This window comes from Tiliqua scincoides, chromosome 5, assembly GCF_035046505.1.
Source record: "Tiliqua scincoides isolate rTilSci1 chromosome 5, rTilSci1.hap2, whole genome shotgun sequence".
Lineage (NCBI taxonomy): Eukaryota > Metazoa > Chordata > Lepidosauria > Squamata > Scincidae > Tiliqua > Tiliqua scincoides.
The window spans coordinates 122,915,666-122,930,401 of NC_089825.1; the positions used below are offsets into that span (position 1 = coordinate 122,915,666).

The 14,736-nt window shown below is 46.1% G+C and overlaps 1 protein-coding gene across 4 annotated transcripts in view; it reads right to left on the reverse strand.

Moving 5' to 3' along the window:
• TAOK2 (TAO kinase 2) overlaps positions 1-14,736 on the reverse strand; it is a 36,986-nt gene that overhangs the window by 19,302 nt on the left and 2,948 nt on the right. For 3 of the 4 annotated variants that reach the window (XM_066631258.1, XM_066631255.1, XM_066631257.1), the window contains 12 exons: positions 7,471-7,643; positions 6,749-6,820; positions 6,441-6,542; positions 5,889-5,934; positions 5,703-5,799; positions 4,574-4,687; positions 4,169-4,260; positions 3,938-4,031; positions 3,703-3,784; positions 3,033-3,200; positions 2,710-2,922; positions 984-1,112 (listed from right to left, as the gene is read on the reverse strand). In XM_066631258.1, coding sequence (XP_066487355.1) covers positions 984-1,112; positions 2,710-2,922; positions 3,033-3,200; positions 3,703-3,784; positions 3,938-4,031; positions 4,169-4,260; positions 4,574-4,687; positions 5,703-5,799; positions 5,889-5,934; positions 6,441-6,542; positions 6,749-6,820; positions 7,471-7,602 — 1,341 coding nt within the window. In that variant the 5' untranslated portion in view covers positions 7,603-7,643. Of the gene's footprint in view, positions 1-983; positions 1,113-2,709; positions 2,923-3,032; positions 3,201-3,702; positions 3,785-3,937; positions 4,032-4,168; positions 4,261-4,573; positions 4,688-5,702; positions 5,800-5,888; positions 5,935-6,440; positions 6,543-6,748; positions 6,821-7,470; positions 7,644-10,078; positions 10,210-14,736 lie in introns of all 4 variants that reach the window. The other variant, XM_066631256.1, reaches the window with a different exon arrangement.

Consider the following 14,736-nt stretch of genomic DNA (forward strand, 5'->3'; position numbering starts at 1 on the left):
GCGAGGAGAGAGAAAAGGCTGGCACACACCTTTCCTGTGCAGCTTCAATGGCCTGTTTGGAGCTGCACATGGCAAAACCAGGTATCCTGAATATTAGGGGCTGCAAATGTTAAAAACCTTTTAACTACTCAAGCGGCACCTTTGATTAATTAGGCAGAAAACATTAAAAATGTTACTTTTCCTACAGGTACTTATGAAGATTAGTGTTGGCAGGCACCACCTTGGTAGCAGCATTCCTCTCCTCTCTCACTCCAAATGGAATTCCATTTTTGAGATGCTTGCTGCCAACACAAGTTGGCAAACAGCTGAAAGTGCTTTCTTCTCCCGAACTACTGTTTGGTTCATATGCAAAAGTATTAATCAATTAAGCCAATTAATTACATGAGTTTTAATTGGGAGCAGTGCTACTGAGAAACACAGCTTTCATTTTCCAAGGAAAGTTTTGAGCTTCCCTTGGGTATGAACCAGGCTGGAGAAGTGCCCAACATGCATTAAAAGACAAGAGCCTTGGACTTCTATGCCTTCTGCATTTCCCTTGCTTGATCCCTCAATCTTGTCTACAACCAAATAAATGTCTTGCTGGATGAGACCCCAAAACGTTCAGCTAAGAACAGTGCTAGGTATAAAATCTAACAACAGATCATCTGGCTACCTCTTTTCTAAATGGACCATTGTTGGCTAAAGACTCTGCATTACAAACCCTTAATAGTCCACCCAGTCTTAACTTTTCCCTAGTACTTACTGCACAAGTGCACTCCACTGAATTCCTTTGATGGACTCACAGTTTCCAGTCAACCCCAGATCAGCAGCCAAAATGCAGCAATTCCTTCCCATGTAGGGAAAGGGCAGGTTCAAGTGTAGCAACACCTATCACTCAGAAGCTAGTTCCCTAAACCCTGAAGTTCCTGAAACCCCCATAGAAGAAAAAGGTTGGGTTAGAACAATAAGATGACTGAACTTTGTTCCAGTATGACTCTACTCACCAGGGAAGCGGTACGAATGGTGGCAAAGTGGTCTCGGTTACGGCAGTAGGCACGGCGTCGGGCAGCTGACGATGAGCTCTGGGGCTCCATCTCAGGCTGATAGGGATCATCATACAGATTGTCATGGCCCTGGAAGGCACAAAAGTATATGAGATGTGACAAATCTTGGATCCTACCTCCTTTTTCAGTCTCAAGAGTTACATATGTGATGGGGAAACCAACTGGTTGAGCAACAGCGACTCCAGGAATGATCTAGGGCAGTGGTTCCCAAAATCCTACGGGAGAGTTGGGAACCTGGCAACTGCTTGTGGGGGCAGGGGGCTGCAATGATCAGGCGCCACCAGGAGCAAAAGGCTTTTAAATTTACGGGGGAGGGGGTCATACTGGCCTCTGGCAGGGGGCAGGAGGACTCGTGGCCCCTTCTGAGGGGCTTCCCCACTGCTGCAAATAGATCCGACCACTGTTCAGACTTATTTGTAGCAGCTGGAAGGCTTGCAGAGGGGGCAACGAGCCTCCTCCTGCATCCTGCCAGAGGCCAGCGTGAGCCCCCAGGTTCATGTAAAAGCCTTTTGCTCCTGGTGGTGCCCAATTGCTGCAGTGCCATTGGGGCACTCATTTTTGGGTCACTCACCTTAAGGGGAAATGGCCCTCTTCCAGATCCCCTGGTGCATCATGACCAACCAGTTTGAGAACCACTGATTTGGAGGGTTATGTTAGGAATACTAACATGAACCAATAAGCATGATGATGTGACCCCCCAAAAAAGTCATTGCTGTGTCAGAAGGCACACTAAAAATGAATGTTCTCCCAGATTCAGGACATGAATACGACGGTTACGGATAATACACTGACTAAGGTTTTATTTGGAGTACTGTGTTTAAGTTCTGGCCATCACAACAAGATGCAATGGACAGACTACAAAAGTAGTCATAGGACAACTACTAAGACAGTTGGTAAGTCAGGCCATGTTTAATCTTAGGCAGAAAAATTCAAAGTGGTGGGAGAAAGGAAGACACTGGTAGTTTGCAAATACTTAAAAAGCATTGTCAATGGAAAAACAACAGGGAAACAATCACAGTAACAAATGAGAACAGAGGCAGTAGCAATTAAATCAACTTTCCTGTAGTCTGAAACTTTTTATAAAGTGATGGTGGTAGAAAAAAACTAAGCATAACAACATAATATGATGCAAGCAGCCTCAGTTCAAAGCCTGTTACCAAGAATGTTTTGGCCACACGATATTCTGCCCAAAGGGCAGCATGCTGGACAGGAAGACCCTCTGGATCTAAATTATTTGATTTTCAGCCTCTCTCTCTCTCTCCACCTTCCGTCAGCCCCAAGAGCATCTTCTGCCACTCCCCTGCTATAATCAACGAGGCCAGGGCTCCCAGACTTTTTTTGGGTGCCAATTCAAATTCAGAGGTGGATTTCACCCCCAATGAGCTCACCCTGACAGGATCTGCTGAGGACTCCCATCTTTAATGCTGTCTCCTATACTATCATCTACAGACTTTAAACCAGGATCTGGAAGAGTTGCAGGACGTCCAGGCAGCCTACCCAATCTGTTGCTAGAAGGTATTCCCACTCCCTAAATGGATCAGTGCAGTAATCCGGACCCCTGCTACATTTGGCATCAAGCTTCATGTTCCTTCTGAACATGAACTCTGACAAAAACAGGCAGCCTCACTTCCAAGAACCATCCTGCTGAAGCACACAAATTCCATACCGGGAGACGATGGATGACAGAGCTGTTGGAGGTGACCGTATGCTCGCCTTCCTGCATCATGGCAATCTCAGCCCCATCATCATCATCTGAGGCATCTGCAAGGCTATTGACACTACTGCTCTGGCTACTGGCACTGATGGACATGCTGGGCACCGAATGACTGCTCTCCATGCTGTTGATGGTGCCTGTCCGATGGAGAAACTGCTCCACCTCCTGCAGGGACACAGAGGGAGCAAGAGATGGCCGCTGCCACTGGGATGGTGCACAGAGGGAGCTGACCCACAAAACAGCATGACATTGTATAACAAGATGGAAGTCCTAACCTCCTCCTCTTCTGCTGCCTCCGCATTTGGGCCATTCTGGGCCTCCTGGAAGAGAATCTTCTTCATCTTGCGGTACTGTAGATTGTCCAGCTCCCTTACAGCATCCTTAGTTCGCTGAATCAAGTCCATGATAACTGTTTGAGGTCGCTCCCTCAAAAGGAAGCGATGCTATAGAGCCACAAAAAGAAAAAGTAGGAAGTTGGGTATACAGTTGCTCCAACTAATTCACAGATCCACAGATAATTTGCCACTGGACTAGTCCTGTCTCATGAAGGAGTCTTGTTCTTGGGCTGTATAATCTGGCCAATCTGGGATGCGAAACTAGAGGAACTGCATGTACTTTGGTGGGCTCAAGAGTTACAATTTAACCAAAACTGATGCCACGGAGGCAGGGGAGTTTTTAACAAAGGAAGATACATGATTTATAGCTGTTCCTCAGGGAATGATGTTGAACTGAGTTATATACAAGACAGATCTTAAGTTGTCTTTTTGGTTTCCCTAGCTAAGTTCATATTTCAGCAACTACTGGTACGTGTTTTCCCTTCAAAACCCTTTTCTAATAAAAACCAGATTCCATCTTATGCTCCTTGTCCCACAAACACACCACCCACAGTCAGGGTGGCACACTACATGGATTGGTCAGAAGAGTAGGGATGCAGTCGGACAGTACCTTGAGCAGCACATCAGAAGTTGGGCGGTCCTGGGGAATCTTCTGCAGGCACGAATCCACAAAGTTTCGGAAATATTCAGACCTGAGGGAAGCAAGGAAGTGAAGTCCAAGAGTTTCATCTCCTTCCCAAGCCACCCCCCACTCATAAGTCCCACCCTGAAATTAATTGATTCTTATTCCAAGTTCACTAAATGTCTACCCTATTATAAACGTCAGTTGCTGAGGTGTCCCTTACCAGTGACTGGATTGGAGCAGTGGAGAGTCATTCTGAGCGATGTGGTATAAGGCACTCATTGCATTCATATTAAACAGGGGTGGTTTGCGCTCCGCTAAGAGGACATAGGAAAACTGAGGTCAGCCTCAGCATTCACTTCCTCCAGAGAATCATCCTCCCCCTCCCCACAACCCAGGGCAATGCAGCTCTTGAAGCATGATGCAGTGTCTGCCCCCATGCCGTATCCCATACCAAGTTCAATGCACGTGATGCCAAGGGACCAGACATCCACCTTGCCATCATATTGGCCCTCATCCATGGCTAGGATCACCTCAGGAGCCATCCTGGAAAGAGAATTTAGTGCAAAATGTTACAAGTTTATGATTCATGGCCCAGAAGGATCTGTATTCTCCAACCCTTTAATTACAGACATCCTATACCTCCCCATCAGTATTACCTGGTTTTCCAAGCAAGTATCCATAGCTCTTCCCTCCAAAGAACCCAATCACCTTTCCTCTCTCTCAGGCCCTAATGACATAACCTCAATCCACCCCCCCCACCTACATTATAACTGCTCATAATCCCAGATCTGTGGCTAGAAAGTCAAATGACCTTGCCATGGACCTTCCTGCCTATCTCCTGGCTCTACCAACTCACCAGTACGGGGTGCCCACGAAAGAGTTAGCAGGAGCAATGATGGAGGCAGAGCCAAAGTCCCCCAGCTTCACTTGTCCTGGCTCAGTCAGCAGGATATTCCCAGCCTTCACATCTCTACAGAAGACAGGTCAACTGTTAAAAACTGCATATGGACGTTTGAGAATGGAAGATAGGGCAGCCAAGGAGGCGGCACATGAAAAGCTAGACAAAATGTAGAACATAGTCCCAGTGACAGCTATGTGCATAGGAAACTGCACATTTGTGGATTAAGGGGTTGGACTGCTCAAAGTCCAGAAAACAAGGTACTGTGGGCTGTACCATTCCCTCTGTGAATCATGTCCCGAGCATGGTAAAGAAGATTCAGAATAATGATGGGAGATGTAGAATGCACAGAGATGGGGATGACAGTGACTAAAGTCACAGACAGCTAATCTGAACTGCCAGTATTGAACTGAAAGCTGTCACTGACCATAATCCTTAATGGACACAGAGCAGTAAGGACAGTAAAGACTGTATGGTGCGACTGTAGCTTGACTATGATTACGCACTATGTAATGTTCCAAGTTGCTGTCTAATTTGCACTCAGTCCAAGTGTAAACTTTTATGTATGAGCAATCAGGTGACCAAGTGTTATCTATCTCTGGCACCTCTGTGCTGAAAGACCTACATCAGTGTTTGTCCTTCACTGTGCCACTTCACATGGCCCACCCATTTGAAGTACCACTGGAAGTACCTGGCAATAGCATCATCGCCAGCTTACATCTGGGTTTGGAGGCCAGATGAGATGCGACAAATGCCAGTAAGAGGCTCATGGTGGATAAGAGGACTTTTCTGAGTGCAGAAAAGCATGTTTTATAGCCTCGTACTGCCGTTTGTTGTCACATTCCTAGATGCCGGGTGGCAGGTGTCCCGCAAGCACCACCAGGCACCACCTCAAGTACCACTGGTGATACCTGTACCACTGGTTGAGAAACACTAGCCTACATGCTTTCCACTGGTAGCTAGAGTAGTACATCGACTGGTTTTATATTGGAAAGGCTAATAAGGAACAGCAGCGACTGTGCTCCTCCTGTCCGCCACACTTCTGTGCATTGTGCCTGAAAGAGCAAGACAGGCTTGCTCATCTCACCTGTGGATCATGTTGTGCGAATGCAGGTATGCAAGCCCCTGAAGGGCACCATGCGTTATAGCTGCAATCTCTACTTCCTGCAGCGGTTTCTTGTGCACTAAGAAAGGAGGAAGAAGAAAGTATTACAAGTGCATTCGAAAAGGGATGCAGAATATCTACCCATCTCATGTGATCTGCAGAACTCACCTTCCAGCAAGTCTGAGGCTGAGCCTAAGCAATATTCCATCACAAGCTAATGGGGTAAAAAGACAGAGAGGACAGTTAGCAAAGAGTAGCTAGCCCTGAACAGACCCCCCCCCCCAGAACTGAAGGATCCATCTAGTCCACCATCCTTCTTCCCAAGATGCTTCCCATCCAAAAAGATGGCATGAAGGTTAAGGCCATTCAGAAACTGATCCTCCTTCAAGAATTTGCTTTAAAAAGGGGTTAGTCAATCTAAGTCAACAGCCACTGCCACTACGTATTGTGACAATGAGTCCTACAGAATTATTATGCATTAATTACAGGATGCCCTTTCTCATCTGCACTTATATAAGCCTTGCCCTGTTCATTAATTTGGGCAAGATAACTCACCACCAACAAGATCTTTGCAGTCTGTCTCCTCCTCCCCAAATCAGTTTCCCTTAGACAATCCACCTTGTCAAACCCTAAATTCCCCCATAATTCTAGAATCAGAAAATCTGCTTGGAGTGCTTTGCCCCAAATGAACAGTGTCAGCAGCTTCCTGTCTCATCTTACCCATGCTGTATGTTCCCGCAGATAACAGCCCTTGTACTCTATGGTGTTTGGATGCCGCAGCTTTTGCAGAAACTTTACCTCCTTGATAATGTCCTGCCATTTCTGAAAGACACACAAAGAGTGGCTGAACAAGAAAAATCCTGCATCTCAAGCGGCACAAAGGCAGGGAACAGGACTTTGGGTCCAGTGGAACCAGTGGGCCTCTAGCTGGTATAGAAGCCTGGGAAATTGGACCACTTGAGTTCACTTGAATAGGCCTGGAGCAATGGGAGGATTCCAATATCCCAAGAAAGTGAGGAAGTGCAAACCTCATTAGACTGCTTCCCACTATAGGACATCTTCTTGATGGCCACCACTTCATTGTTGCGTATGTCTCGAGCCTACAGAAGGAACAGAGAATAAGTCAAAGAGCAAAGAAACTGACAGTCATAGCTAGATTCAGAGCTAATCGAGCAGAAGGATAAATGCCAATGCAATCCTAGCCCATGTGTCACTCGGGGCCAGGACTGCAGGGTGCTGCCCCCCCACCACCAAGTGTTGCTCCCCCATCTGGGGGCCTTTGGAGAGCTGGGAAGGAAGCATGCTGCCTCCCTGATCCTCTGAAGCCCTTCTGAGGCCTCAGGAAGGCCAAAAAACATAGTAACCGGAAGTAAGTAGTGGGGAGCAGCGAGGAAGGTGGCACCATCCCCAGAGGTGTGGCACCCTGGGGCATTTGCCTCACTTGACCCCCCCAGGAACACCACTGCATGGTGATTTGCTTTGGTGCCTAAAAGATGTACAAGTCAAAGGGTACAGTCATTTCTTTAAGGATAGCAGTTGTAATAGAACAGAGCTGCCCACAGGTGAAGATCAGAGATTCAGTGTGAATGACATGAAACCTGTCCTTTCCCTATGGGGACAGCAGAGAAGAGTGAGGTTAAGGGACAGGAGCAATGGGACTCTGATAAGTATCAGTTGAGGAGTTACTTTAAATGAACTTGGTGAGATGTGTACATTACAGCTGTGTCTGCTCCACTCTCTCATCACTCACAAAGTAGACTGCTCCAAAGCTGCCATGGCCGATCTCCCGGAGGTCAACGAAGAGCTTCTCAGGGTCATCCTTGAAGAACAATTCAGCCACCTCAGGGTCCTTCAGGCTGCCAGCCCGGGCATTAGACGGCATGGCGGCCGTAGAGGGGGCTGGGCCTTACCTTTGCTCTTCTCCTATGGTGGGGAACAGATGTTAGTGAATTGACAAAGCAAAACCCCTCCTAAAGAAGCTGGAGGCCTTCTCATAGTCACACCCAACACCCTGTCACTGTAAGACAACACTCTCCTCCTAGAGAACCCAACTCAGAGATCAGAAAGACACTGCGGGATGGTCACCAATGTAGGATGCAGTTGTGTGTGCTGGAAAGAGCACCAATGCCACCAATTGGGGCAAAGCTCCAGAGAGAAACAGAAAGTACATTTTTCTCCTACTCACGCTGTAAGGTGCCATGTGTGTGCCTGGATTACAACTGAGAGCCAGTGTAGTGTGGCAGCTAAGAGCTATGAATCAGGAAGTCCCTGGTTCAAATCTTACCTTTATTATGAACTTATTAGCTGGCCTCAGACAAGGCTCTCTCTGTCAGCAACCTATTTGGAATATGAAGATAATACCTATCTCACAGGGCTGTTGTAAGGATGTGAAACCTTTGAACCCTCCAAGGTACTATATAAATGTTAATCACCCGGAAATCAGAAAGGAAGGTACAGAGTCTCTAGAGCCTCCCACAAAAATGCAAGTGTCCAAACCTCCTCTCCATTACAAAAGCTTAAGACATTCCAGCTTGGGGCAGACATAAGCTTGCTTTCCTAACCAATGCACCTTCCCTGTCTGCTTGCTAAATGTTGAGTTTATGGTTCCTGATCAGCATTTTCTTCTAATTGTGGAACAGGTTTCATTCACACAGGTTTGCAGGCTAAATGCCACCTTCGCCCTGCAGTGATCTGCATGTACAGTGGACACGTTCTCACAGATAGCGACTTTGGCTGACCAAACCTGCTTTATCTTCAGTACTTGTGGGAAAGAGAAACAGGCAAATTCAAACTCCTTTTCCAAGAAGTGTGTATGGCAACTACTGCCAATTTGTTAAGCTGCCATGTCAAACCCTTTCCACATTGCCTTTGTGACCTCTGCTGCCTTCCTTGACAGCTGCTCCTACAGTACATGGAGGCGGTGCACCATGAGGGATGAAAGGAAATCAGGGGAAAAGACAGCAAAGAAGAGTTCTGAAACACCTGCACAGGACACCACTGAGTCTGACACCTCTTATAAAGGGAAGTGGACTTTGTAGCCCTGTCCTTAGAAGTACGGACAGTATGGCACTAGATCATTACGCCTCCTCAATACTTTTCACAGAGATACTTAAAGCTGTATACTCTCGCAGACAGCTGCCTCAGTCATCTCATTCTATGCCAGTGCTAACTTGGCTGCTCAGGACACCGTGCAGTAATATATTTCATAGGAATACCAAACAAATGCCTTCTGACAGACAGCCTGGAAAGAGAAAAGACAAAGACCACTGTGGGGTTCTGGCTTGAGGGGGACCCTCGTATTTGTGAAAGGCAGCAGCGCGGCACTGGAGGTTCTGCCTCCCGGAGCAACGACCCTGCCACTGGAGTCTCAGTTAAGAGTGTGGGGGAAAAGGGGTTGCATCACCTGGGCCCTTCTCCCCCAGCTGCTTGGGCTTTTTGGCTCCCAGCCAATCTTGGTTCATAGGTAGGCTGGGTTCTGCTCCCCCCAGCTGCCTGACCCAGACTGCCTTCATCCTTGGCCCAGCTGGGCTTTATGCTCATGACCAGCCCCTTCCTCCATGGGAGGGTTAAAAGGCTGACTGGCCTCTCCCGGCCCCGCCCCTCCCTGCTTGTGATAGCTACAAGGCTGGAGCCGCCCTCCTCCCTCCCCTGGCTCTCCAGGTCAGTACTCCTCTTGCAGCTGGCCTGTCTCCTCCTTGCCTTGAGCCACCCTCTCACCCTACAAGCCTGTCCCCTCCAGGGTTCCCCCAGGTAAGTCAGGGGGACCCTGACAACCACCTTGGCATATGTGCACCTGGGTCAGGTGGGAACAGCCCTGATCAGTACCCCTCCCCCCATATTCAAAAGTTAGTATTTTTTAGTTTAATCCTTTAAAGTCTTTGAGCCAGGGACCTAGGTCAGGGGTCTCCAAACTTTTTGGCCAGAGGGGCGCATCAAATATCTGGCATGGTGTTGAGGGCCAGAAAAAAATTTAAATATAAAATTTAAATAAATAAATTAGAGATGGAACTTAGATGAGTGAATAAATGAATGAATAGACTCATTCATTCAACCTCTCTGGCCCTCTGAACACCCTCCAGACACAATCAGAGCACCGTTCTGGTCATGTTCAGTTGAGTGGGCCAGAGGCTTTCAAGGGACAAGAGGTTGGCCACGGGCCGGAAAGAGGCTTGCTGCAGGCCACATCTGACCCCTGGGCTGGGGTTTGGAGACTCCTGACCTAGATAAACAATTTATGAGCTGAGGTAGAAGTTACACAGTAAGTGTAGTGCTACCACAAGCGTCCTGTAGTGAGAGCCATATACCACAGAAAGCGACAGGCAGAAACTTCTAAGGGGTAACAAAGAGAAAGTCTTCACCTGGGAGGCAGCACTCTTCTCTTCAGCTCAGGACCACCTCAAGGGGCCTGGGAGCGATCGCCGAGCTGGGGCACGTGTTTGCACATGGTTGACATTCATACTCAGGACAAGCTGCAGTCCGAAGGCTGGCACTGAAGAGTGGAGAGTGAGGTGGATGACATGCTGGTCCTATCCTGGCCCATGGATACCAGGTGATTGTCCCTGACACCTCACAACTAGGGAACTGCTACAGGAATAAAGTCCTATGCTATCTTTCTCCTCCATAGTGAACACTTATTTACTGCATTTCCATCCTGCCTTTCTGCCAAGGCACTCAAAGCAACTGACCATTTAATAATACTAATAAAGTTACAAAAAAAATTTCACGGGCCATTGATAGACCTTCAACAGTTCCCTGGCCTGGGCTTCACTCCATATTAAGGCACACAGGTCTTAAGGGGTCCCAGGCAGGTAGGGAACGAGTGAATTTCTAGTTACACTCAGGTGGTCATCATCTTGTTTCTCACAAGACCCAGAGCAAAGCTGACAGCATGGAAAACAAGAATTCATGGTTGCCCGGAAGCCAGCTTCCCATACTCTTGGCTGTGCACTATAGTAGGCAACAAGAATGCCTGGAAAACATTCCACAGACAACTTCCAGAGAGATCACTGTGTTAGACTGTTGCAGCAAACACAAAGGGTCTTATAGCACTTTAACAACTAAACAATTTATTTCAGCAAAAACTTCTGCAGCCTACAGTCAGCCCACAGAGAGTTTCCTTGATCCATTTCCACCATGTCCAGGCTGCAACCTCTGCAGATTGCACACCTGGTCCATGTAGTCCATGAGTTGTATGAACAGTTATTATGGGCCATTCTGCATGCAGAAGTAACACGGATTGGAACCTTGTGGGGGAGGGGCGGCGCATCAGGGCTTCATTCATAGTCAAACTGATTCAGGAAAGCCTAAGAAATATAAGGAATCGGGCTATTTCATTTCAAGGAGTCACCAACTTGCATGTAAACTCTGTTTGCTGAAACAAGCTACTTGGGCCCCTCCTCTTCACCCTCCAGGACAGGCAAGGGTTGCTGGACTGACTCCCCTCCTCCACCCAAGCAATGAACACAAAAACAAGGAAATCAAGGGAGTGCAGGCAGGCCATGTCAGCAAGAGGAAATCCTTGCATTGTTCAGCAGCTTCCCAGGGAACAATCCCAAGCAAAAAGGCAACCACAAGGCCAGCCTAGCAGTGGCAATGCTAACGGGAAGGCGTCTGGCTGGACTCAGCCTGCAACAATTGACACTCTACTGCACTGACGTGTGCAGAACTTGGGCAGGCTCTTGATTTTGGTTGTGACATTTCACACCTGATGCAAGGAGATGAAGTACAATATATAAAAAGCCCACAGAAATGGCATTTGGAACTAATGCTCACACACAGAAAAATCCTGCAGCCTAAAACTGCATCACTGCAAATGGTGCAGTGCAAAACTAGAAAAGGCTCTCTCACCCAACAAGAACTGGCAATGAACTCAGCAACATGCTAAAAATGGAGAATCAGGAGAGAGCTGCCATCAGGATGGCAAAAGGAAGATTATAATTTACTGATAGATCTGTGGGTGATTTGCAGGATGCTCTTTCGAATCCTGATTTTTTTTAACAGTAAGAGCAAAAAGGTTTTTTTTCCCTTCTAATATAGACTGTTGAAATGAAGAAAGCTTGGAAGAAAATCAGGAGCAGGTTTTTGTGTGAAAGGACTACAGAACTGATAAAGATTTGCGGCTAAGAGACGGAACTGTGAATCAGGACTCACCCAGTTCAAAGCTCGTCTGCCACGAACTCACTACTGGCCTTGGCCAAGCCACGCCCCCTCAGCCCCAGCTGCAACAAGGGGGTAATTATACTTACCATACAGGGCTGCTGTAAGGACAACACCAACATAATACATGCAAAGTATTTTACACACTCAGAAAACACTATACAAATGCTAAGAAGTGGTATTATTAATTTAGCTCAGGTACAGAGAATACCTGGGCTGAGCACTTCGAATCAAAGGCCCTATGAGCCTAAGAGTTAATCTGTCCTGCTGAAGCACTATCTTGTATCTGGTTGTGGCTGACAGACCTTGGGATTCTAGTACAAAACAAAGAAGATGCTGAAAGCCTGAAGCTTGCCCACCCATAGTTAGAGCCTAAATCCTGCGAGTTATTACACTTCTTAGAAAGCACTTCCCCAAATCATCTTTCTGGAGCATTCAAGTCTACTGCTGCTAAGGTCAGGGCAGCTGAATGGAGATGGCTTTTTATCAGAGGTCTCCAACCTACAGCCTGGCAGCCACATCCAGCCCACCACAAGATTTTATCTGGCTTGCAAAAATTTGTTTTTTTTTTTGGTCAGAGCATTTGCTAATGCTTGGCATTTTTACTCATTATACCTGTATATTATTTCAGTTTAAGCACACCATTGTTTCTTTATAGTTGTCACATTTCTCTTTTGTTCTGAATCATGCCGATTACAAAAAAGATCCAAGCAAAACTTATTCATTCATTTAAATTTCATTCATTCATTCATAAACCCAATTCTTTTTGGTCCACGAAAGTGTATAATATATGATGTGGCCTTCGTCCTGAAAAGTATGCAGACCCCTGTTCTATGCCATTTGCACACCAGCACTAGGCAATTAAATCAATATGCAAAATACTCCAAATTAACACAAAAGTAATACATGATCTTTAAAGTCTAATATACACTAACTAAAAGCATTTGTGCTAGAGGAGCAAGAAAGCTCTGCTGGGATTGGTCCCAGTTTCTACACATTATCCACCATCTTTCGCAAGTACGAGCAGTCAAGATACTGGGGGTTGTTTTTTGCAAGGGGGGGGAAGGCTCCATACATTTTAGTAAATAGCTCCTTTCCAGATACCACCACTGAGTAATGAAATGCCCTGGAAAAAAAAGGCACCCTAGACATGGCTGTTGAACATACTCAAGAAGGGTGCTGCTGCAATTCCCTGCCCTTTCCGCATGAAATCCTTTTCTCATCTGCCAGGCCTCTAACATTTTCATACATAGTCTATTTGTAAGTTCCTTTTGATAGAATACTGGGTAGGGCATTAAAATCCCATTCCCAAAATACTGAAAAGCCTACTCAGCCATCCATTGTCACTGGCCCCTTTTAAATATGGGACAAAACTTTGTTTTTCAAGAGGGATAGAAACTTAATTTTAAAAAACTACAAACAAATTAGATGGTTAAGATGGAAATTTCTATACTTATATACATGTATAAGGATATTTATGAAAATTCGGTATACACTTACTACTTTACATATTTCTTCCATCATGGAGCTCAAGCTGGACACACAAGGTCTCCCATCCAAGCCCTGACAAGACACAGTCCTGCTTAGCTTCAGCAAAGCTGCTTCATTGTGGACCTTCAGAACATGCCCTGTGATCAGTGAATTTACAAAGTCATGGGATACTGCAGAGTTTTTTCTTTAGACCTTGCTCCTCTTCCTCCTTACTTACTTGTCTCTTCCTATACATCCTCCCTCTTCCACCTTGATAACTCTTTCCTAAATATTCTGAAGTATCTTTGTACTTGCCTCCCCCCTTCTAAAGAGACTCTAGGAAGCACTGATCTGGGTCTCTCTTCTGAGTCCCAAGCTCTCCCACCTTAGAAGACAGTGCTTACTGAGTTACCTGTTCGACCACAATAGCATTACAGAAAACAATGCATTGGGAACACACTGCAGTCATTTTCAGAGATTTTGCTGCAACCATTAGAAAACTATTTTGGGAAGGGAAAGCTGAGATCTTCCTGATGCTAATAAATGCCCTTCAACAGCCAGGGAAATGCTTTATTTGTGTAGCCTTGAAAGAAGAGTTATGTTTTGTATGCCCTGTCACATGTGTTTGAAACACACAAAGGAGAAATCAAGAGCACTTTCCGACATTACAGAAAGTGCTTCCACTTTTCACCCTTCATAATGTTTAAAAAGGGACTTTTAAAAATAGGGGGAGGGGGTGAAACTGCAGTCACATATTGAGTTTCCACAAGACCCCTTTTCAGACATTATGGTGGAAGCCTGAGTCACTCACCCATCTACTTGCTCCAATGTCTGAAGCTATTCAAGGAAATAATGAAATCAAAGAGGAAAACTCTAGGCTGCCAAATACTTCTGGCCAAACAATATCACCATTTTCCAGCTTATAGCAACTGTGGCAAGATGTACCCCATAGAGATGGGTTTTAAACACAGAACTAGCAGCCACAAACGTAGCAACAGCATCCTTTTCCTCTCTGTAAGTCTTCTGTCTGGGCTAACTGGGAAAGATACCTTTATTTCTTGTTAACCTCCTTGGTAAAGAAACATGCCACAACACCTTGACTGCTTTTCTAACTTGGAGAGGGAAAAAGAAAGGCTCCCTCATTACGAAGTCATTCAAAAAAGGCTCCAGATTTAGTTCCAAAGTGTTGACAAGAGAAGCTTGCTCCTATAGTCGCAAAGGGGATACAAGAAGTCCAGCAGGGGGTGGGGGACACTAGATGCGCTTAAAAAAAAAAATACTTGCAGTACATATGCAGAACCAGGCTTGTAAATATTCACTTGCCTATGGTAAGAATCATCTCCAAGGACCCAGAGTTAGTAAAACTGGAACAGAGTTTGTTCTTTCCATT